Source organism: Meriones unguiculatus, chromosome 4, assembly GCF_030254825.1.
Source record: "Meriones unguiculatus strain TT.TT164.6M chromosome 4, Bangor_MerUng_6.1, whole genome shotgun sequence".
NCBI classification, from domain to species: Eukaryota; Metazoa; Chordata; class Mammalia; order Rodentia; family Muridae; genus Meriones; species Meriones unguiculatus.
In genome coordinates this window covers 88,377,674-88,402,061 of record NC_083352.1, presented here as the reverse complement: position 1 = coordinate 88,402,061, position 24,388 = coordinate 88,377,674, and the positions used below count along the sequence as shown (strand labels likewise).

At 49.5% G+C, this 24,388-nt stretch overlaps 1 protein-coding gene across 2 annotated transcripts; it reads right to left on the bottom strand.

Annotated features, from left to right (window-relative positions):
• Positions 1 to 320: 320 nt before the first annotated feature.
• Positions 321 to 11,502, bottom strand: Hpd (4-hydroxyphenylpyruvate dioxygenase). 2 transcript variants are annotated; one of them, XM_021631370.2, is made up of 14 exons: positions 11,367 to 11,501; positions 11,239 to 11,265; positions 10,741 to 10,803; positions 10,329 to 10,433; positions 9,816 to 9,858; positions 9,595 to 9,677; positions 8,366 to 8,455; positions 6,586 to 6,689; positions 5,566 to 5,643; positions 4,288 to 4,450; positions 4,127 to 4,198; positions 2,576 to 2,698; positions 655 to 771; positions 321 to 579 (listed from the first exon to the last, which is right to left on the bottom strand). In XM_021631370.2, exons 1-14 carry the CDS (start codon positions 11,367 to 11,369, stop codon positions 469 to 471), a joined length of 1,182 nt encoding a protein of 393 aa, XP_021487045.1. In that variant the 5' UTR covers positions 11,370 to 11,501; the 3' UTR covers positions 321 to 468. The 2 variants fall into 2 exon arrangements, with proteins under 2 accessions (XP_021487045.1, XP_060238373.1); XM_060382390.1 differs by lacking the exon at positions 10,741 to 10,803 and having other exon boundaries at positions 11,367 to 11,502.
• Positions 11,503 to 24,388: the final 12,886 nt, after the last annotated feature.

Genomic DNA, 24,388 nt, shown 5'->3' with positions numbered 1-24,388 from the left:
CTGTTCTTTCCTATCTCCAGGACATTCCGTGGATCAGACATGCACCACGGCTGAACTCCACCACCCGTTGTATTGTCTTAGTGGCGTTTACCGCTCTTTGAAACGGTATCATTTTTTTGTCTCTTTAGTTTAAGTCCCTTGTTCCTAGTTCTATAAATTGGTCCGACCAGCTGGGTCCCACTTAATAAATCAAGTTCTTGTACTCTGCACCTGCAGATCCCTAGGCAGAGGCTTCAGGCAGCTAAGCGGTCTTGGTCTCCCCCTGGCGGCGAAGTGACGCCACTACTCCTCACGAGGCGCAAACACAAGACACAGCCTCAGACGTGGGAGGGTCTCTTTACTCAGCAGGGAAGATGTAGGCAAGGAGGGACCCTAGCCGTAGAGGGGCGTGGCCACGATGTGGGTGGAGCCCTGAGGTTGTCCCTCAGCGGGCTGGAGAGGATTGAGTGGTCTGGGTGTGGGCGGGGCCTACATCCCGGACCTCACTCCGTTGGTCTCCAGGTCGGTGAGGTTTCCCCGTAGGGCTTGCTCCTGCTCGAAAGCCTTGAACAGGGCGTTAAAGTTGCCAGCTCCGAAGCCCTGTGGCGATAAAAGGCAAGTGTGAGATGGGGCCCTGGGAAGCAGCCGGTGCTGTCCGTCGGGTGCAGGTCCTACCTGGTGGTTGTGGCGCTGGATGACTTCCAGGAAGAGTGTGGGCCGGTCCTGCATGGGCTTGGTGAAGATCTGCAGGAGGTAGCCTTTCTCGTCGTAGTCTACCAGGATTTTCAGCTCCTGGGAGGGAGACAGAGGGCTCCGTTAAAGGATGGCCCACCGGCCCTTGTGGGATCCTTAGATGGTGCAAAGGTCCCTCAGCCACCCATTCCGATAAAAGACTCCCTTCTCCAGTAGTTCCAGCTTCCTCCAAATAGGTTCCCAGATCATCGTGCCTACGCCACCCCCATGGCTGCTCCAGCTTGAGGTCTGGCCTGTTTTCTCCCATTACCCCCATCAGATGTCACTTGGTGGAAACTGGGACTCTCTCTTACGTTGCTGAGGGGAATGCATCGACTTTGGAAAAGCGGCCTGCGAGTTTCTCAGAATATTGGACATGTGTCTTCCACTGGCTCAGAAATGGGTCAGAGCCCTTGCTGCTCTTACAGAGGATTACAGAATACGGGTTCCTGGCACCATACCTGGCAGCTCACAACCATTTGAAACTCCAGTTGGTGGGGATTCCGCCCCCTCCTCTGTCCTCCAGTGCGTAGCATAGATACACACGGAGACGCACAATCATGTACACCTACACAGGCCAGCCTAGTCTACAAGGCCAGCCAGGGCTACCCAGTGAGACCCTGTCTCAAAAAGTAAAAACCTAAGGTATTTCACGTGGCTTCTGTGCTAGTAAAGCCGTTTTAAAAACAAACAAACAAACAAAACCCCAAATCAGGGCTGGGAGATGGCTGGGTGGTTGGAGCCGCTGCTGTGCCGGTGTGAGGACCAGCACTCTGAGCCCTCAGCCCCATGTAAATATGGGGCGGGTGTGGTGGCCTGCCTGTAATTCTAGCCTCAGGAAACAGAAGGGGTTGGGGGTCTCTGGAGAGATGGCCCAGCAGGTAAGAACACTTGGCAGCTCTTCCAGAGGACACAAATCACGTAGCTTCATTCCAGCTCCAGGGGAGCCGATGCCTCTGACCGCTGTGGCACCTGCGCTTATGCGCAAACGCCTACATGCAGACACACACCCAGACATAATTTTTAAAGAAAGAGAGAAAGAGAGAAAGCAGAGACTGGCCACATCAGTGAACTCTGGGTTCTCTTGAGAGCCCTTGCCTCAATAAGGCGGAAGAGTGATTGAGGATGATTCCTAACATCAACCTTGGGCCTCCACATACATCCATGCAGCCACATTCACAGGTGTGGCTCATTCATGCACGTGTGTGCACCTACACTGCATACCACAAAGAGAAAGAAAAAAATGAAAATTTAAAAATTAAAAATAGCTGGTTGTGGTGGCACTCGCCTTTAATCCCAGCACTCTAGAGGCAGAGGCAAGTGGATCTCTGTGGGTTCAAGAACAGCCTGGTCTAAAAAGTGAGTTCCAGGACAGCTAGAGCTGTTACACAGAGAGACTCTGTCTCAAAAACACCAAAACAAAAAAAACAAACAAAAAAGAAGAAACCTCCCATGGTTTCTAGTCAAAGAAGAGAAAAGCCTAAAATCATAAATAGCCATTACGAACAATTGGGCCCTGCCAATGTGCCTGACCGCCTTCACACACACTTCAGATGTAGCCTTCTTTCCGTCCCTCACGTACTTGGCCTGCCTCAGGACCTGTGCTGTTCTTTGTCCATCCCGTATAAGGCCAGAACCTTCCCGTACAGATTTCGATTAAAGTCACCAATTCAGAGAGGCCTTCCTCACGAGGTCTGCCTTAACTCTCCACATGGCGTCAGCTCTGTCGCTTGTCTCTGACACCCCCAGACCGCCACCCCAGTATACGACACCCATGCAGGCTAAGATGTGGTCTGGGTTTTCGCCGTGTGTGTGGCCCAGTGAACTCGGGGTTCTTGTTCCTCTGGCTGAGCACCGGCCTCACCTCTAGCACGTTCATGCTCTCCTTCACCTGGATCTTGGCCGTCTTGAGATTCTCCCGGAGCAGTTTGTAGTAAGAAGATGGCACAGCCAAGAACTCCATGCCTCGCTCCCTCAAGTGGCGGATCTGTCACAGAACAGCGCCCAAGGTCAGCCTGTTTGCTGAGTTACTACAGCCAGGAGGAACTGAGAGGGCAGGAGGTGGCGGGGACCCCTGTCCAGGCTCTTCTCTCAGAGGCCATGTGACCTCCCTGTTTGTCTCTGTCTGAGCTCCACTGAACAGCAGTGATTGCTCTCACTTATGGAATGGCCACTGTGGGCCTGTCTTTCTGTGCGCTGCTGGGGAAACTGAAGCAGGCATGGATCTGCATCTGCCTGAGCATAGCTGCTGGGGTGATTAAATCAAGTGTGTCACTTCTCTGCGTAACCCAAGATGATGTCACATGTCAGTGTCAAAATTCCATGGCCTTTGCCACCTGCTCCCCATTCCACCTCCTCCTGCCCCCACTCCCTCATTCTGTCCTAGCCACATCCTTCTCGCTACCTCTGCAACATCCCTGGCTTTCTCATCTACGTCTTAGTGGTCTCTTCTGTTTGTGACACTCTTCCCATTTCTACATGCATCTCTTCTCAAATGCCTCCTCTTGCAATGTGGCTAGTTTTATGTTAACTCGACACAGGCTGGAGTCATCAAAGAGAAGGGAGACTCAATGGAGAAACTGCCTCTTAAGATGGGGCTGTAGACAAACCTGTGGGGCATTTTCTTAATGAGTGACTGATGGGAGAGGACCCAGCCCGTTGTGGGCGGGGCCATCCTGGGCTGTTGGTCCTGGACTCTATAAGAAAACAGGTTGAGCAAGCTATGGGGAGCAAGCCAGTAAGCAGCACGCCTCCATGGCCTCTGCATCAGCTCCTGCCTCCAGGCTCCTGCCCTGCTTGAGTTTCTGTCCTGACTTGCTTTGGTGATGGACTGTGATGTGGAAGTGTGAGCTGAATAAATCCTTTCCTCCCCAAGTTGCTTTGGTCCCGGTGTCTCATGGAAGCGATAGAAACCCTGACTAGGACACCCTCCTTGATTACCCTGTTTGGGTGTTACCGTACCTTGTCTTCCACTCTCTCTCACTTCCCAGCTTTTCCCCACAGCTCTTACCCCTGTTGTCTGTCCTTTGGATCAGGACTAAATTAGCCTCCTTGAAGGTTGCATCCATAGGCAAAGCATGTCTAATTTGGCTGAAAAGAACATATGTGGTCTGGCACTCTAATATTCTTATTTTTAGGGGCACGTTGAAGGCCAGAGAAGGTGCTGAGTCCCCTGGGGCAAACAGCAAAGTACCCGCAGAGCCTGGGTGAGAGCCAGGCTTGCTTATACAGGGGACTGGATTATTGTGCAGAATGAACCTCCCCAGTATTGTGGGGGTAACTGTGAGTTGGCAGGAGCCAGAGGGAAGCCCTGTCACCCTTCCATGGGCACTGCAATCAGTCTCCCACTCTGCTCGGCAGAGACTGTCCCGGCAGTTGATACAGAGAGCACTTGGGCCAGAAACAAGGTTCTAACCGTTGTGATGATGTCTTCCGTCTTGAGAGCGATGTGCTGGACGCCAGCACCCCCATTATAGTCCACATATTCCTAGGGGAGAGAAGTAAGGAAGGAGATCAGTGACACGCAGACCTCTGCCCGCTAAGACCCCGAAGACCTCCCTCCCTGTTGTGTCACACCTGGATCTGAGACTTCTTCCTGCCAGGCGCTGGCTCGTTAATGGGCATCTTGATGGACTCCTCATAGTTGGCTACCACAATGGAGCGCAGGGAGCTGTACTCCGTGTGCACCTGCGTGTCATCCACGGACCAGAAGCGGTGGAACTGCAGGTTTTTCAGGTACCTGCCGAGCGGCCAGGGGACATATTCAGACCCACTTACCTTCTTCCCATTTCCACCATCAAGCATGGATCCTCTAAGCAGGATCCCCCAAAAGTGACATCACGCACATCGTAGATTTGTACTTTTGACAATTTTTTTCAGGAGGAAGGAAAGTGTCTTAGAACAAAATATAGATGAGAAGCCCATGCTCCAACAGAGGGCCAGGTGCCTACTTCTGGTGATGTTGGTGCAATCCTATGGCTGGAATGTGCTCCCTGAACCCATTTAAATGTCACTGTGACGTTTGAAGAGCTGGTACCCTTAAAGGGCTGGGCTCTAGCTCAGTGGTAGAGAGCTTTTGTAGCTGGCTCAGCTGTGCCAAGTTAATGTCCCAGGTTAATTAGGTTGTAGTATGCAAAAAGTGGACTTTGCTACTCAAGAGCAGGTTATCAATAGTTGGGTAAATCTCGAGAGACTCCTCAGGGACTAAGTTTGTCCTCACAGGAGTGCGTTTGCTGTAAAACCTCATTTGGGTGACAGCTGTGGTGTCACACACAGGTCCCAGAACTTGGCAGGGCTGAGGTAGGCAGATGTGAGTTCCAGGCCAGCCTGCTCTACATAGTTAGTTCCAGGAGAGCCAGGGTTACACAGAGAAGCCCTGTCTCAGAGGAGAGAGAGAGAGACATGGATGGAGGATGTGCGGATGGATAGATGGATGACAGATGAGTGTGTTTAGCTGTATCTTTCTTACACACAGGTCTTTATTCTCTATAGCTTTGTGCAGTAATAGACTCTGATGAAGGTAAGAGTTTCACAGGGAATGCATGAACATGTAATCTTAGCCCAGCCTCCCACCACCTTGTACCTATTTCCCACTTCAGTTCAAGAACTGAGGAGATGGGGCCTGGTGAGAGTGTTAGGTAGATAAAGGTGCTTGCCACCAAGCCTGATGACCTGGGTTCACTCCCAGGACCAACCCTTACCAATTTTTCTCTGGCCTCCACACATTGCTGTAGAATGTGCATGCCCTCACATGTAAGCACACACCAAAAATAAAAATATTTATTAAAATGCAAGTAGACCTGGCAAGAGGGCTTGTGTCGTGCATCAGAGGAGGTGGGTAGGCCAGAGACTCACCATTCTGAGGCAGATTCCATTTCCTGGTCAGGTTGGTTGCCCACAATATGGTCAATAATCTCAAGGTGGCAGTTGGGTCTAGAAGAGGGAAGGGGTTGGAAGGTGAGAAGGCTAGCCCCAAATCTCTCTGTTCCCATGACCCTTCAACCTCACCAGCAGTTCAGATGGAGTAGGCCATGCTGTGCATCAGGCATAGTTAACTGAACAGCTGCTATTACTATCTCGGTCTTTGTCTTGTTTTGTTTTTCAAAACAGGGTCTCACTCTGTAGACCAGGCTGGCCTTCAACTCAAAGAGCTCGGCCTGATTCTGCCTTCCAAGTGCTGGGATTAGAGGCGTCCACCACTGCCCAGATACTGTTGTGGATGTAAACATGTTTTTGTTTTAATCCCAGGGGTGGGATATGGGGCTGATTCAGACTGTCCACAGCAGCAGACTATTTGCCTCGTTTGGTCTCTGGGAGAGGCTTTTGCCAGCTTGAATTACTTGAATTCTGAGGACTTTTGGGGGGTATAAATTTGATAGCCCAGAGGAAGACGGCTTGCTGCTCTCGCTGGCTTGCTGGTTACCTGGACTTCTGGATTTCCTGATGACTGATATTGGTATTAACCCCAAAATAATCCTACCTACCCAGCAGGAAGGTAGGTAGGATTATTACAACCTTGTTTTTCTCCTACCTTCGGTTTGGGGGGTTGGAAAGGAGGTATGAGCTTTAAGGAACCCCCAAATAAAGTAGCACTTGAAAAAGTAGCACCTACAGGGTACTGCGCCTGTCTTAGAATGAATCAGAGCCATGAGCTGGAGACACCTGCTTGAGCTTAAATGGTTAGGAAATGAGAGAGCTGGGATGAGGACCTAGGCAGTCTGGCCAAGGGCCCAGCCCAGGCCTTCACCTTCTATGCCTCTGCTTAGGTGGTGCCTGTCCTCCTTCAAAAGTTCCCCAGCAGATGCCGCCAGATGGTCCAGCCCACCAGAAAAGCCCATTCCACAGAGTGGAAAGGGGACACCGAGGGACACTCACAGTTTTGAAAGTAGGATGTCCTTGTATGCTGGCGCCTCGAATCCAGGTAAGAAACGACCAGTGTAGTTGATCTTCTCCACCAGGGTGTGTGTGGTATCTCCATACTGGGGGTGGGAAGCAGCTGGGATCAGAGAGAAGCCCCCCGCCCCCCCTTTTTTCTCAACACCAGCACCACCCCAAGTTCCACTGTGAACCTGACCCTAACTCGGTGGATGGCCCTTTCTGGGATGCGTGACTACCTGACATTTGTTTGCGGGTATCTTTGTCAGTCTGCCTGTAGGACCAGAAACTGTGACGTGGGGATGCTGTGTCCGTCTTCAGGGCTTTATTTATGTTTGAGATTGAGTCTGTGTAGCCCAAGCTGGTCTAGAACTCATGGAGGTCCTCCTGCCTCAGCTTCCCAAGTGCTGAGACTGCAGACATGGTCTACTGTGCCTGGCTTTTGGCTTTTTGCGGTATCCTTAGAACTTAGCTCCGTGACTAGCATATAGCAGGAGCTCAGTAAAGCCAAGTAGGTGGAATCATTAGATTAAATTATACTAGAGGATGAAGGGCTCTTTCAATCTTCCTTCCTTCCTTCCTTCCTTCCTTCCTTCCTTCCTTCCTTCCTTCCTTCCTTCCTTCTTTCTTTCTTTCTTTCTTTCTTTCTTTCTTTCTTTCTTTCTTTCTTTCTTTTCCCCTGTTGAGCACAGGGCTTTGTGACTGCTAAGCAAGAGCTCTATCACTGACTTGAATCCAAACCTTCTTTTGACTTCTTACAAATAATATTTTAAAAACATAAAATGTTGTTATGTGTATGTGTAAAAATGTGTGTGTGTGTGCACCTGAGAGTAGAGGCCAAAGGTCAACACTGTTTCCTAATCTCTTTCCACTGTATTATTTTTGAGACAGGGACTCTCCCTTAAGCTGTAGCTCATTGATTCTAGGCTTTCAGGCCACTAAGTTCCAGGGATCTTTCTGTGTCTGCCCCTAACCCCAAATGCTGGAGTAACAGATGCATTGCTGTGCCTGGTTTTTTACAATCGCGCTAGAGATCTGAACCTAGGTCCTCATGCTCGCCCAGGGAGTGCTTCACCCACCACGCCATCTCCCTTCCTCAGCCTTCTTTTGTCTTTTTTTTTTTTTTTTTCCCAGAGCTGAGGACCGAACCCAGGGCCTTGCGCTTGCTAGGCAAGCGGTCTACCACTGAGCTAAATCCCCAACCCCCTCAGCCTTCTTTTTATGTTCTAGATTCTTGATACAAGAGTCTCACTGAATTGTTCAGGATGGACTTCTTGAGCCTAAGCGCCTTGCATTTGTGATCCTCCGGCCTCAGCCTCCCAAGTGCTGAGATTACAAGCCTTCCTAGGGGGGGATCAGCTTTTGCAACCTTTGAATTAATATGACCTTGGGGAAGTGGGACTTGGGGTTGACTCGGTCTCCGGATGACAGGACTGCAGCTCAGACTTGCCATCCTTGTGTGGACCGTAAGCCGGGCATTGTCCTCCTGGGTGCTTTCCAGACATAAGAGGGACTGTAGCTGAAGAGACGGAGGCTCAGTTCTTGCTCATTTCAGCAGTGCCACAGAGAGGGAAGTTTGCTCAGAGACACCAAGCTATCGTGGGGTATGGCTTCCTCAGCTGCCCCCCGCCCCTTAAAAGCCCCCCCACCCCAAGCTCTCACTTCCACTGGGGAGGCTGCCTAGGAGCTCCCGGCAGCCTCTGTGGCCAGGCACCATCAGGTCCCGCATGGGGAAGGCTACGCTCCGAGGCACACAGGTGATGTAATGGTTCTCACTCACCGTCTGCAGCACAGCGAACTTCACCTTCCCAAACTTGTCTTCCTCCACCCAGGGCTCCCTCACAATTTTGGCACCCCGTTCCCGAGCTTTCTGCGGGGAGACAGAGTTGGGAGAATGGTGAGGGCTGGAGCCTCTCTGAGACATTGCATATCAGTCCTTCTGAGGGTTTCTGACTCAGGTGGTCCTGACACAGGTCACCCGGCTACCTTCAGCTGGGTCCTTTGTAACCATGTCTCATGCCCATTTGGCAGCTAGAGAAACTGGTCCAGCCTCAGAGCTGTGCTGATAGGAGACAAAGCGAGTGGGCGCCCACGTGTCTGCTCCGCCTCTGCCAACAGCCCTCTCTCCAGTCCTCAGTTTCCCCTCCTTGGAAAGGGGTGGGCACACAGCAAAATAGGAACTGCCACTAATTGAGCGTTTAGTGTGTCAGACCCTGTACCAACACGTGCTCTAAACACATTTTCTTAGCAGGAGCTCACGTCCTGCAGGCGGTGCTGTTCCTAGCACAGGCCAGGTGCCATTCTCGGGGTCAACGTCTCCAGTCCTCTCAGCAACATTTACACGGAGATATCATCTCCATTCCGTGGGTAAGGAAATAAGCCCAGAGAAGTTAAGTCACATACTCAAAATCACACAGCTGCTCACTGAACCTCTAAACTTCCTTTTTTTTTTTTTTTCCTTCAGTGCGTTGCTAGGGATGAATATTAGATATATGCTCTATCACTGAGTCTAACTCATAAACAAGTTAACTCTTTTCAAGTAGGGTCTCATGTAGCTTAGGCTAACCTCGAACTCTATGTAGCCGAGGACGACTTTGAACTCCTGATCTTCCCCCTGAGACCCCAGGTGTTCATCACCCTGGCGGGCTCTAGACTCCGTGCTCCACACACGATAATCTCTTTACCACTCTTTTGTTTGTTTGTTTGTTTGTTTTTGAGACAGGGTTCCTCTGTGTAGCCCTGGCTGTCCTGGATGTCTGTTGAAGACCAGGTTGTGCATGGGCACCACTATGCACAGCACGCGATCCATTTTCTTGCCAAGCTTTTGGCGAGGCTGATTATCCACATTTTGTAGGTATGGACAGGAGGCTCAGAGAGCAGACTCGAGGAAAGGCGCGGGCTGTGTATGGCTGCCCCCGGCCCTGACTGGCGGGTCCGAGCGGCTGCCCCCGGCCCTGACTGGCGGGGTCCGAGCGGCAGAGTGGCCGTGGCACTCCAGCCTCTCCTCACCTGTACGATGTGCTCGCAGTCTTCCACCTCGAACGCGATGTCCTTCACCCCGTCGCCGTGCTTCACCAAATGGTCGCCCATCTCTGTGGCCGGCAGTAGAATCACGCAATGGAGCTCCTTAGTTCCCACCCTGGCCTCAGCCTCACCCTCTCTATGACCCATCCCCAGATCCGACTGTCGGTGCCATGATGCCCCCGCTCCCCACCTGTGATTCCCCTCACCTTTGTTCCAGGGGTTGAGAGCAGAAGAGAGGACAAACACAATCTAGAAAGCGGATAAGGAGACGAGATTGGTGGCCTCCAGCTTCCCCACCTTCTCTATGGCACCCCTGGTGGGACACAAAGCTCCACCATTCAGGATCCCTGGACCATGTGTTCCAGCTCCTTTTCTGCCTCAGTTTCCCCCTGGTCCTCAGAGCTGGGGGCTTTCCCCTGTGGTAGCTATGCCCTAGGTCCTCAGTGGCCAGTGCCTGTAGGACTCCGGCAATCCCATGGACCAGAGACCCCTTTAACTCCCTTCTCTGACATCTGGGTTTCTGGAGAGTCTATGGGTCCAGTGCTGGACCAGTTTGAGGAGGGCATGAAACCGGGAAGTCCCTGTTGCCTGTGGCATGGGTCAGCGGCAGCTTAGCCGTACATCTTGGAACCAGTTAGGTGTGTGTCCTGAAATAATAGCACACACCATCCCAGACACACTGGAGCCCTCACCACCAAGACTCCTGGGTGTGTACTCACTTTGCCTTGCTTGATGACATGGCTGACTACCTCCCTGGAGCCTGTCTCCAGGCCCCTGTAGGCCAGCGGTTCGAAGCCCATCTTGTTGCAGTAGAAGGAGGCAGCCTGGACAACACAGCAGCAAGGGGCTCAGGGGGTGAGGGGGAAAACCTAGGAACCCCTAGAAGGGAACCCCAGTCTTCCATTTTGCCCTCTTGTTCCTTATTCAGAGACCCTCCTAGGAAGAAAGGCGGCTCTCCCCTCCCTCTGCTAGGTTCCAGCGGGGGTCTGTGGCCCTGATTGCACAATGAGGAGCCAAAGTTCCAGGCCTGGCCTGGATCCTCCCCTCACAGTAGCCAATCCCAGGTCCAGCCGGGGCCAGCCCCCTTAAGGAGGCCTCTGGTTTGCCCTCTGCCCCCTCCAGCCTCTCTACCTGCTTGGCATTGCCAACCCAGAAGGTCACAGAGTGGAAATGGAGGAACTGGCCTCTCTCAGGCTGCGGGAGGGAAGAAGGATGAGGTTGAATCCCTGGAAGTAGGTTACCTTGCCACCTCAGCCCCAGCACCTAGGGGAATGTTACCCACCCCCATCTTTGGCTAGCCTCCTAAGAGACTTCTTGTTACAGGATTTGAGCTCTTTGAGGGTTCAGAATTGGGCAATCCTCACAGGAAGCCTCCCCAGGCTTCACTGAAGGAAACAAGCTTATGTGGGGACAGTGTGGATGTAAGGTAGACCAGAGGAAGAGTCCGACCAGGTCTAAGTGATCAGCAGGCATTCAGGAAGCCAAGATTGAGTCCAGCTCAGTTAACTGGAGGGACAGGATGCACGTGAGTGTGCAGGCACGGACGTCGCACGCCCACTGGCTCTTTTCCTCTGTTGAAGCTCCGTCCCCTCCCTAGACCAAGAGCCCCACATTTCTTCTCCAGCTCACCTTTGGTCCTCTGTTGCTGTAGGTTGTCTAGCAGGGAAGAGAAAAGCACAGTGAGATGCCGTGACACGGAGTTCTTGAACAGTCACCGTGGGTCGGGTCGGCACTCACCAGAGCCCAGGTAGACTTACCATGGCTGGTGGATGTCAGACCTCTATCAGAAAGACTGGGATGAGAAGCCCAGGGAGGTCGTGGACAGAGTATTTACCACCTGGCAAGGCAGGGCCCGCCCCTGGCCTGGCCTTCCTGGGGGTGGGGAGCTGAGCTAACCCTGAGCTCCTAGGCTTGTAAGTCTCCAGGCCAGCTCTGGTTTCACAGAGCAGGGCTGTGGTACCAGAAACAGAGGGAGATAACGTGGTGCCTCAGTCCACTGGCCACTGGAGCAGAACCGAGGCAAGAAGCCTTGAACCCGGGGTGAGGCCGTGATCTTCGCCGCCTAGATTCACAGCTCTGAAAGCAAGGCCAGCTTGAGTAGCCAGGGGCTACTCTGATTCAGGGGGAACCAGCTGGGCTGTGGCAACGGTTGAAACCCAGCTTGCAAGGCAAATGTGTAGATTATATTTAGGGCAAAGGGTTGTGTTCCGAGGTTATTAGGGACAGGGGTGGAGGGGTTTGCATCCTGGCTCTGCAGTGGAAAGTCACCAAGCCTGGGAGCCACAGTTTGTTCACCTATAAAATGGGAACAAGAGCCAGCTGTGGGGAGACATGCCTATAACCCCAGCTCCCCAGAAGGTCAGGCAGGAGGGGTCCCACAGTTCGAGTCCAGCCTGGTCTATACGAGTGCCTGGCCAGCCAAGCCAGGGTACACAATGAGATCTTTGTCTCAAAAGAGGGAGGCCCTGGTACTGGAGGGGACAGTGTGGTGGGGAATGCAGGAGATGGCTTTGGAATGGGACCTGGAACACAAAATGGCTCTGTTCCTGCTGTTTGTAGCTAGTTATATGGCTTTGAGAACTGAGGTAGAGCCGCTGAAAAATGGGAGCTCTTGGCTTTGCTATAACTTAAGTATTCATTAGAGAGGAGGTTGTAGCCTTATGCCTGCTCCAGGCTCTTAGCACCACAGACCACTGGGAACTGATGGCTCAGGGTGGGGTTTGGAGGAAGGCCCACAGCCCTTCGGCCAAATCTTTGGGCCTTACTTTCTAGAAAGATGAACTGAACAACTGGTATTTACCCAAGGCCTCTAAGGACAACACCCCATGCCCTATCTTCACTCTGGCTCTATACCAGGGCCCCAAGTGTCCTTTTGCTGGTTGACAATGGAAAGCCTGGCTAAGGGCTCAGGTCAGAGAGCTTTCCCAGTTGATGAGTGGCAGAAAGAGCCAGCCTTCCCTAAGTCCAGGGCCCAGCACGTGAGAAGCAGAGGTAGGCAGATCTCTGTGGGTTCTAGGTTGGTCTACATAATGAGATCCTGTCTCAACTCCCGCCCCACCCAAAAAGGGTGGGTATTCTGTTATCTCTGCCAGTAAAATGGGGAGACTGGGCCAGGGAGATAACTGTTGACAAAGTGCTTGCCTGGCTAGCATGAGGACCCGAGTTGAGCCCATGAACCCACCAAGTACCTGGTGGTGCGCACTTTTAATCCCAACGTTGGGAAGATGGAGACCGGAGGATCCCTAGGGCTCCCTGCTCAACCAGTCTAGTCAGCATGGATGAGTCCTAGCACATCTCCTAACACACACACACACACACACACACACACACACACACACACACTGGAAGATCTGGAACTAGAGCAAACATGTCTTACAGGTCACCATGCGGGTCAGAACAGAGAGCCAAACTCTGGCTTTTTTGATTCTAAACTCGAATCTTATCTAGCCCCTCCAGACATCATTTTCTCCTTTGTTAAATCTGTGTTTGGGGGAGTTATGGACGCAGGGTAGGTGGTCTCACTTCCTCATTCCCAATCCCCCGGATGACTCTCTAGTCTCCTCACCCACAGAAGGTTCTGCTGGGGGAGAAGGCCATCCACTGTGGTGCCCTGGCTAACGGGAACATCTTGTCCTTTGTTTGTTGTGACCAGTCCAACCCCCTGCTGCTGGACCCTGGCCTGGATCCTAGGCATCAGGCCAGCCTTTCCCAAATCCAGCAAGCACGTCATGAGCAGCCTTGGGGTGCAGAAAGCTGGAGTGGCAGGTGTCGGGCTCAGCTGGTACAGGTGGTGACGCTGTATCTTCCCTCCCCCCTGGACTTTAGCTCATCTGTCTCTGGGGAAAGCCTTGGGAGGGAACCCTCAGGACTCAGCCTCTGGAGCCCCCTCATCCCTTCCTAATGCTACCTGCTGTAGCTGGGCCCAGTTGGACATCAGATTTGTGGTGGTTGGATGTGACCATTGCTGTTCTTGATGTCACCCTGTGCTAGGGAGTAGGTTCCAGAAGCATTGCCCAAGAAGCTGTTTGAATAGGCTCCCCCCAAGACCCCTCTCTTGAGACAGGGTTTCTCTGTGTAGCCTTGGTTGTCTCCTGGAATAGCTCTGTAGACCAGGCTGTCCTTAAACTCACAGAGATCTCCCTGCCTCTGCCTTCTGAGTGCTGGAATTAAAAGCATGTGCCACCATGCCCAGCAACAATGTAATTTGTTTTGTTTTGTTTTGATTTTTCGATACAGGGTTTCTCTGTGTGGCCTTGTCTGTCTTGGACTCACTTTGTAGACCAGGCTGGCCTCGAACTCACAGCACTCCACCTGCCCCTGCCTCCCTGAGTATTGGGATTAAAGGCATGTGCCACCATGCCCGGCTCTACAACGCAATTTTTAAACAGTTAAAAACAAAACAAAAATAACACCTTGGCTGAGCCACACCATGCTCAGTAGTGCACGCAGCCATCTACACAAAACTAGTTTCAAGGCACTCTTGGCACACACCTAGGATGTCAGTACTCAAGAGGCTGAGCCAGAAGGATCACAAATTCAAAACAGCCTGGGATTGAAAGCAAGATCTCGAACCAAAGAGAAAACAAATCACAGAAAGAGACATTAATGCAAAAATTTAAAAAAAAAGCAGTGGTCCAGATTTGAACCAAAGACATCACTTGCCAACTCCTGCTTGGACAGTGGAGGAGAAAGTGCTCCAGCCTTTGCTTGTGACACAATTTCTGTTTTGTGAGTACTCCCTGGGGCCCATTTTTAGGCCTCCAGTGTGAGGCCACTGGACTTAGGCTAGGGAAGAACATGTGCGAGGACTCACCACACACAGGTACAGAGGGCACGATAAGGTCACAACAACAGCGAAATGTTTAGGGAGGGATGAGATTGGAACATTTAAATCTCCATTCTTTACATTTGTGTGTGTGTTTCTGTCTGTCGTCTGTCTGTCTCACAGGACACACATAGAGGTCAGAAGATTGCCTGCAGGGCTGGCTCTCTCCTTCCATGCTGTGGGCTCTTCAGACTGAACTCTGGTCATCAGGCTTGGCAGACAGTACCTCAACCCACTGAGCTATCTTGCCATCCAATGTCCCCAAGCTTGTCAAAAATCTCCTAGGATTCCATCCGGAATGCTGACTCTCAGTTTTGTCAAGGGCAGTGGTGGGATTCACTGTTGACCTCTGACTTGCTGGGTCAGTCACCTTTAATATGTCATTTAACCTTCCTCTATTTTGCATAGTTGTGTGGATTCCCTGCTTTTAAATTCTCTCTCTCTCTCTCTCTCTCTCTCTCTCTCTCTCTCTCTCTCTCTCTTTAATGTAGTTTAAGACATAATGCCTGAAAAAAGTGATCCACAGGCTTTCTTAGGAGCCAAGAGTGGACTCTGGGAGCCAATATCAGTGTCCCTCTGCTTTGTTTTCAGGGTTGGGAAGCCCCATTGCTGGGGCACACCAAAGGAACTTTCTCTCCACTCTAACCAAACTACCTTGACAATCAGTAGCCCCATTGCTCTCAGAAACTGAGGGTAAAGTTACTCAAGACCAGCTATCGATCCCTCCAGGCTAAACCTGAGTCCTTGCCAGCTGCTGTCCCCAGGCTTGCAAAAATTCCTAGGGTTCCATTTGGAATGCTGACCTACGGGAGTTCACTGCCCTACGGGAGTTCACTGCTGGCCTCTGATTTGCTGAGTTGACGTTAGCACATCGCTTAACCTTTTTTAACCTTCCTTTGTCTTGTTTTTGAATATTTAAGGAGAGCTGTTCTGACTCCCTGTTACCCACAGGGCAGGAGTGGTAACATGTCTTGTGCTCTGCATTCACGTCACAGGCTTGTATGGATACTTCAAAGCACTGTTCATCACTGAAGGAAGTCAGGACAGGAACTCACACAGGGCAGGAACCCAGAGTCAGGAGCTGATGCGGAGGCCACAGAGGGGTGCTGCATGCTGGCTTGCTCTTCATGGCTTGGTTGGCCTGCTTTCATAGAACCCAGGACCACAAGCTCAGGGTGGCACCACCCACAAATGGGCTGGGCTCTTGCCTCATGATCACTAATAAAGAAAATAGCCCATAGCCAGGCTTTATAGACATTTTCTCAACGGAGGCTCCCTTTTCTCTAGGTTATATCAAGTTGACATAAAAACCAGCCTCCACTCTAATTCTCCTCTTTCTGGGCAAAAACAAAAAACAAACAACAACAACAACAAAACAGGACTGTGAGGGGCCAGTAAATCTGTACTTGAACTCAAATGCCCTAGGAGCCAGGAGAGTGACATGGAGGCCAGAGCCCCTGGGAACTGTGAGGAGTAAGTTGCTTCCCACATGCTGCCAACAAAGACGATGACAAATCTGGCTTGTGGGAACACGGACCAAGCTTGGTTCCAGAGGTTGGAAAGAAGTTAGGAATTTGAATGTTCCTATGAAATCAGTTGACATAAAGTTATGCTGTATTCAGACAAGACAGTGGTTGCCTATAATCCCAGAATTTGGGAAACTGGGGCAGAAGGATCTTGAGTTCAAGGCCATCTTGGGCTTCATAAACTCTTGTCTAAAGTGAAACAGATTGCACCGTTGTAAAAACTGTGGAATAATTAAGACTGACGTGGGTCTGCAATCACCCTGGAGACAAGCCTGGGGCACGCCTTAGAGCTGTCTAGATGATGCTGGCCTCTTGGGAGTGTCTGTGAGGGACGGCCTAGACTCCGCTATCCGAGGTGGTTGAGATCCACCCTGAACGTGGCAGCACCATTCCATGGGCAGAGAAAACAAGCAGCAGCAGCAGCTGTCAGTCTCTGTCTGCAGACTCTGTGACCTGCAGCCTCCAGCCCCTGCCGCTATGGGAGCCCTTACTCCTTTAAACTGCGTCTGTTAGGAATTTTGTCACAGCAATGGGACAAGTAGTTAACACACTCCATTTTTCAAGACCTATCTAGAATAGACAAACTCACAGGCTCAGTTCTTAGGACCAATATCAGGGGGAGGGGCTTATCCAGTGAGTATAGTGTTTCCTTCAGGGATGATAGGAAGAAATACTCTGGGAACAGAGGAAGGTGATGGTTCACTATATTGTGAGCATTCTGGATGGCACCAAAGCTTTTAGTCTTCCTTCCTTTGCTTGCTTTCTTTCTTTCTTTCTTTCTTTCTTTCTTTCTTTCTTTCTTTCTTCCTTTCTTTCTTCCTTTCTTTCTTTCTTTTCAGGGTTTCTCTGTGTCACCCCGGCTGTCCTGGAATTTACTATGTAGACCAGGCTGGCCTCAAACTCACAGAGTGCCTCTGCCTCCTGAGTGATGGGATTAATGGTACTGTGTATGGCCTACACATTTTTAAGTATTGGGAAATGGAATAGTGGTTTTTACTGAGGTTGACTAGACATGGAAAAGCACATGTCAGCATGTAGTCCTGAATTGTCCCAAACTGAACACGCCAGCTTAATCAGCTGGTGTGTGCCTCTCCTCTCCCCCCTTTACCTTCTCTATTGTATGTATGTGTGGGTGTGGGTGTGTGTTTTAGACAAACTGTTAGTACATAGAGAAATTGATTTTCTTTTTCTTTTGAGAAATGGTGTTTGTTTAGAACAGAAATAATAAAAGTTAATTTAGAAGATGAAAGAAAAAATACGTAATTGAGAGTAAAAAAGAAAAAAATTAAGTTAAAAAACATTAATAAAGAAAGAAAATATTGGAGGGAGGGTGGGATTGGGAGGGGATGGAGGAGGGGGCTACTGCTGGGATACAAAGTGAATAAACTGTAATTAATATAAATTAAAAATTAAAAAATTATTAAAAAAAGAAATACCAAAAAATTTATAATCTTAATTAATAATCTTTTCTTTTTTGAGAGAGAGCAAGGGTTTCTCTGTGTAGCCTTGGCTGTCCCGGACTCACTTTGTAGACCAGGCTGGCCTCGAACTCAACAAGATCCACCTGCCTCTGCCTCCTGAGTATGTTCCACTACACCTGGCCTCAACCTTTCTTTTTTTTTTTTTTTAAATAAACATATGTATGCATTTATTTGTAGAGGAATATTATTCCAGCAATATGGCTACTCTGGCTGGAATACAGACATACCTTTATTCCCAGGAGACAGAGGCAAGCAGATCTCTGAGTTCAAGGTCAGCCTGGCTTAGAGCAAGTTTCAGGTAAAGAAAAGCTTAAGTCCAGGCATGGTGGTACATGCCTTTAATCCCAGCACTCAGGAGACAGAGGCATGCAGATCTCTGAGTTCTAGTCAGTTCTGCTCAGTCAGTTCGGTAGAGTCTATGAGTTGAGAGGCAGTGGAGCACAGTGGAGCACAGTGCCATTTCAGTTCATTGAATTCAGACGCAGTTTTTACTGGGAGAGCTGTCCAGAGAAGGGTTGCAGAGAAAGAACAAGTTAGACACAGGTGAAGACAGAACAAGCCAGAGAATGAAAAGGAACCAGAAGATTAGAACATATTGCCAAAGTTAGTATATATGAGGTCAAGCAGAGCAACTGAGTCAGAAGCCAAGAGAGAAATCCAGTGAAATCAGTCAGCTTGGAGAAGTGTTTGAGCCAGAACAGCTGATTCGAACCCAGCCAGAGTTCAGAAAGAGCTGGAAAGGGTGAACTTACTCAGCAGTCAGTCTCAGAAACTGAAAACATTCTATGCCTAGATTAGATTGTATGGAGGCTAGAGGCTTCCAGGACTAGGCCTAGGATAGCAGAAGGAGGCAGTAAGCCTCTGAGATGGCAATTACATCAGGAGAATAAAAGGTACTTTCATAATTATTTGTTTGTGTTGAGCCACCTTACTGACCCTCTGGCCCTCTTTTTAAAAACCTTAAACATTAGCATACCCAGTAATGGGTTTCCTTACGGCATTTCCCAACCCATGTGTCGGTTTACTTTCTCTTCCGTAAGAGTCGGTGTTCTAAGTTCTTTTCCTTTTTTCTGGATCCAGCACACATTCTCTGGTGGCATCTCATTTTAAGCTGGTGTCAGCTCACTGGCGTGTACTTCTGTTAGTAGTTTGACCACAAACATCACCATGTCGAAAACAGATTTTAGTACTGTTCCAGGCACCTTGAGGCGATGCGTCATGCCACAACTATATTTCTTTGAACATTATTTATGAAGGCAAAAGACCCTATTGAGACAGCCTTTGTGTATCCCTGGCTGGCCTACAAGTTGTTATGTAGATCAGGCTGGCCTCAACGCCGAGAGATCCGCCTGCCTCTGCCTCCTGAGGGCTGGGATTAAAGGAGCATGCCGCCACGCCTGGTCATCTTGCTTTGTTCTTAATCATCCCAGAACCCATCTTGCCCCACTCTTGCCGGTCTCCTCCCACCAGTAATTCTTGTTATGCTTCCACAGCAATTCAGTTGCCCCCCTTTCTAGATTTCTATGTGTGTGTCCATGTGTCTGTGTATATATCCGTGTGTGTGTGTGTTGTGTGTGTTTGTGTGTGTGTGCCTGTGTAGGCCAAAGGTCAATGTCCAGGGTCTTTCTCCATTACTCTCCACCATGTTTTCTGAGGCAGAGTCTCTTCAGTGAGCCTGGAGCTGATCGACTGACTTGATTGGATTGGCTGGACAGAAAGTTTGGGGGATCCACTGGTCCCTGCCCTCCCAGCACATGTTTCATACCTGGCTTTTCATGGGCATTGGGGTCCACGATCCAGTCTCAGGTACTTTATTCACTGAGCCATCTCCCTAGCCCATTTTCATTGTGTTAAAAACCGTTTGGGCACCGACTTGTACAAATCAGCCCCACTTTGGGCTCTTGAAGCCTTACTTTTTATTGATAAGAAACTTAGGAAGCCCAGCACAGAGGCTCATGCCTGTAATCCCAGCACTCTAGGAGGCAGAGGTAGGCGGATCTTTGTGAGTTTGAGGCCAGCTTGGTCTACAAAGTGAGTACAGGACAGCCAAGGCTACACAGAGAAACCCTGTCTCAAAAAACAAAACAAAAAAACTCAGGAAAAGAGGACATAGACTCCTGGACCAGGGCTGAAAGACACAAATACACTAGACTGTATATTTTGACCCACAGCTCCGGCTAGGGTGGGTTTCGGTTGCTAGCTCTGTCCCTAGTTCCCTATCTCCTGGCCTCTCTAGTTCTGAAGGGAACATGATGAAGACATGTTGTGTAGAGGAGACAAGCATTTTGGCAGCTTCCCACAATACGAGTTTTGTTGGGCTGTGTGTGGTCACTGCAGGCAGTGAACCAAAACAGCCAGGTTGAAGGAACAAAGATTGTTCTTTACCTCTCTATGCTGCACACACTTAAACTGCTAAAGATAAACAAGGCTCTGTCCACAGTTCCTGAGGATCCAGGCCAGACATGTACATCTGGGACAAACATTTACAGACTGCCCCAAGCTGAGAGTGCAGAGAGCAGTGTGACATTGGGATTGCTGGCGTGGAGAGTCAGGGAGGAGCTGGATCAGCCTGAGACACCATTCTGAGAGAGGGCTTAGGAGACTGCTTGATGCTCAGTGGAGATAGAATGCAAGCAGTGTGAGCATCGGGAGGAGGCGTGAGGCTGAGGATCTCAAAGTATGAAAAGACCAGAAAGGCCTTAAAGGCCAAGAGAAGGGCACTAGGACGCCGTTGAAAGCTTTTGAGTGGCACCGTGGAAACGGTGCCCTTTGGAAAGGTTATTCCGGCTGCCCGTGGGAATGCATTAATCGAGTCAGCCAATAGGGAATCAGGGAAGATGGGGTATGGCGGCCAGGAGTAGAGATGGGGTGGTGATGGATTTGAGAGCGATACAGGCAGTAGAAGGGACAGGATGCCCACAGGTTTCCTGATCACAACCACATGGATGTAACAGCATAATTCAATCACTTAGATAACAGCCCGGGCTTTAGAGGGCTCCGGGGAGAACGTCCTCCTTGTCATTGTTATTTGGATACCCTCCAAAGCTCAGAAAATCTGCCAGACAGTTTCCACAGACATCCGCATACCTTTCCCCTGATTTACATATTGTTACATTGGCTTCCCCACACCACCCTGCATCTTTGTTAAAGCCTAACCCCGCCTGTAAGGTAGCTGTAGACAGCATGACTCCCTCAATACTAGGGCATTTATTGTCTTTCAGTAAGGAAATTCCCTTATGTAATTACAACACAATTATCTCAGTGAGGAAGCTACATTGACTTGCTGTGACACACACACACACAGACACACATAACATCATTTATTATATATACTGTTGGCATAATGTTCTTGTGGAATGTATACAATTTACCTCTGTTCATTCACATGCTGATTTCTCTCCCCCACTATTTGGTTTCAATCCCGACATTGCATTGTGATGTTTATTCTAAGCATCAACTGTCTCAAGTTTGTGTAAACATGCCACCATTTGTTCTCTGTATTGTCAATAAAACAACCAGCCATTGTTGTGCAATGGAGAGACTAGGGTGGGACATCCTGGTCCGGAGGGGAAGAGAAGGAAGTGAGTGGGAGTGCAGAGATGAGCAGAAGAAGACTTGGAACCAGAAGGAGAGATGAACAATGGGACCTAAGATGTGACTAAAAGCAAGCATAATGTTGGAAATTCTGAATGGGAGGAAGCTATGCGGGCTTGGAGGTTTAGGATGGAGTAATCATTGCTCAGCATTGTGCTCTTGGTTAATTAAGTAAATCCTAGTCTCTGTGTGATGATTTGGGTATACAACTGGTTTAGGAATAACCGCTGTTTAACTAAAAGATAGATCAGATATAAATATTAATAACCCACAACAAAATACTGTGATTTTTATTCAGACGTGTGAGTGAGTGTGAGTGTGTGAAATAAGTGTTTCACCAACTAAAATTCCTAAGCTCCCCTTACTTGGATTTTTTTGCTTCTTTGTTTTTTTTGAGACAGGGTCTTTCACACTATGTAGCTCTGGCCATCCTGGAGCTCACTATTACAGACCAGGCTGGCCTTGAATACACAGAGATCCACCTGCCTCTGCCTCCTGAGAGCTGGCATTACAGGTGTGCACCACCACACCTGGCTCTAAATAGCATCTTTTAAAGCTGCTTCTTGGAAAGATTTTATTGTGTGTGTGTTAGTATTTTCCTTCCACAATATCACATGTGTTTGGTGGCTTTGGAGGGCAAAGGAGGGAGTCTGGAGTTATAGAAGGATGTGAACCACCATGTGGACGCTGGGAAGCAAACCTGGGTCCTCTGGAAGAGCAGCCAGTGCTCTTAACTGCTGAGGCATCTCTCCAAACCCCAAACTAAGCAACTGCTGTTTATTTGTTTGTTTGTTAGTTTATTTATTGTGTGGTCAGAGGACAACTTTCAGGACTCTGTTCTCTCCTTCTCTCTGATGTTCTGGGGGTTGAACGTGAGTCCTCAGGTTTGGCAGCCAACTCTAGTACCCACAGAGCCATCTCAGCAACACATAATGCGGCAATTTTACACTACAAGTGCCCTGAAGCCAGTCAGAAAACATGTGTTACGTTCAGTTCTGGTGTCTCTCTCCCACTCGCTCTTTCTTTTTGCCCAGTGTTGTATCGGTTTGCTTATTGACCCAGAATCATGCCACAGAGCCAATCATGCCTCAAACCTGAGATCTTCCCACTTCAGCCTCCCGAGTGCTGAGGTCACAGGTGTGCACCACCGTGTCGTTTCCAAGCCACTGAGCAACAAGTCACCTATTATCTACTTTATTGACTATAAGACAAGGTACATCGTCAGGACACTGTCCCATACAGCCACCGTGCGAGAACCAAATGAGGAAATTTAACATTGATATTATACAGTCTGTATCTACATCTTCAGGTGTTCCCAAGAATAGCTTTTGTAGTATTTTTGGTGGGGAAATGAAACCAGATCCCATCAAAAGATACTCACTGGACTCAGTTGATTTTTTGTTTGTTTGTTTGTTTGTTTTGAGAGATAGGCTTTCACTGAGTAGCTCTGGCAGTCCTGGACGGGTTTTGCAGACCAGACCTTGAGCTTACAACGATCCATTTGCCTCTGCCTCCCTAAGTGCTGGGATCAAAGGCGTGTGCCACCACTCCCTGCTTGAAATGGTTTTCTTTGCTGTCAAATAAGGGCAACAACACACTTGGCTTCGTTGGGCTGCTGGACCGCCACGTGCAAGGCATGTAGAACAGCATTTGAGACCTGTCGTCCTTTCTCATCAAGCTCCTACTTCAAGCCTGCGTGTGTCCTACCCCTGAGCTGGACTCCCATCCCTTATTTTAAAATCTGTGTTTTCATTATATGTGTGTGAGCTGGCTAGTTTTGACACAAGCTAGAGTTATCTGAGAGTTGGAACCTCAACTGAGAAAATGCCTCCATAAGCTCCAGCTGTAGAGCATTAAAAAAAAATCAGTGATTGATGGGAGAGGTCCCAGCCTATTGTGGGTGATGCCGTCCCTGGCCTGGTGGTCCTGGGTTCTCTAAGAAAGCAGGCCGAGCAAGCCACGAGGAGTGGAGGAGTGAGCAGCACCTCCATGGCCTCTGCATCAGCTCCTGCCTCCAGGTTCCCGCCCTGTTTGTATTCTTGTCCTGACTTCCTTCAGTGATGAACATCGATGTGGAATGAAAGCAAATAAACCCTTTCCTTCCTAAGTTACTTTGGTCATGCTGTTTCATCACAGCCATAGAAACCTTAAGAGAACTTGTGAGGGTTTTGTCACACATGTATATATACCTTGTTTATGCCTGATGGTCACGGAGGGCAGATGAGGGCACTGGACTCCCTGGAACTAGAGTAACACAACTGTGAGCTTCCACGTGAACACTGGGAACTAGACCCAGGCCCTCTGGAAGAGCTGTCCGTGCTCTTAACCTCTGAGCCATCTCTCCAGACCCTTGCCCCATTTCTCTTTTTATCTACATTTATAGCCTTGACATTACTTCATATTCCTCACCACTCCAGTGTTGTGGGAGATTCACCAGAGAAGGCTGCTCAGACATGGGTTTAAGTCAATAGAAAGTCTATATTAGCCAGCCAGCACTACACTGGGTGTTCTGGACCCCAGTGTAGCACTGAGCCTTTTTCAGGTTGATCTTTTAAGCACAAAAACCATGTCCTGGGTTGACGCACTTCAGTTAACAAGAACAGTTAGCCAGAAGTAGAACTACAGAGGCCAAAAAGCAAGGTTAGGACATTAGAGATTTTCCCACAACTATAGACTTTGATGGCTTAGGCCTTTGTTTTAGTTTTGGCAGGTATCTATATGCTGCTGAGTTTTACAGCCTGAATGGCACTTCCATCATGGAGTCAGATGTGCTGAGATCTAGAGGCCTTGTTATACCAGCACCTCATGACAGAGGTGAGACCTTTATGAGGCAGATTGCTGTGAGTGCCGCACCATATTGTAAGAGATCGGAGAGTGAGATCCTTTAAGGTCACATGGGCTATAGCGGCAGCAGTCCAGCTTCGAATGTAGGGTGATGGGGTTTGTACCACGAGGGGTAAGAAGCCTGAGAGTGGCTGGGGATGCAGCTCGGTTGGCAGAGTGCTCCCAAGCATACATGAAACCCTGGGTTTGGTCCCCAGCATTGAGTAGACCATGCCTGGTGGCACATGCCCGTAATCCCTGCCTGTGGAGAGAGAAGAGGCAGGATAAGATGTTCAAGACCATTGGATTCAGTAGCTTTGAAAAAAAAAAAAATGAGGATTTGAAGGTATGAAGATGTGGGAAGTGGGAACCGGGGAGAATGGGGGCATTGAGGGTGTATGTGATCAAGATATATACTGTAGACATGTCTGAAATTGTAGAATATCCTAAAAAACTTGAAAAAAGTTCCAAGGTCATCTTCATCCACTTAATGAGTTTGAGGCCAGACTGAGGTAAAAATGATCTTGTCT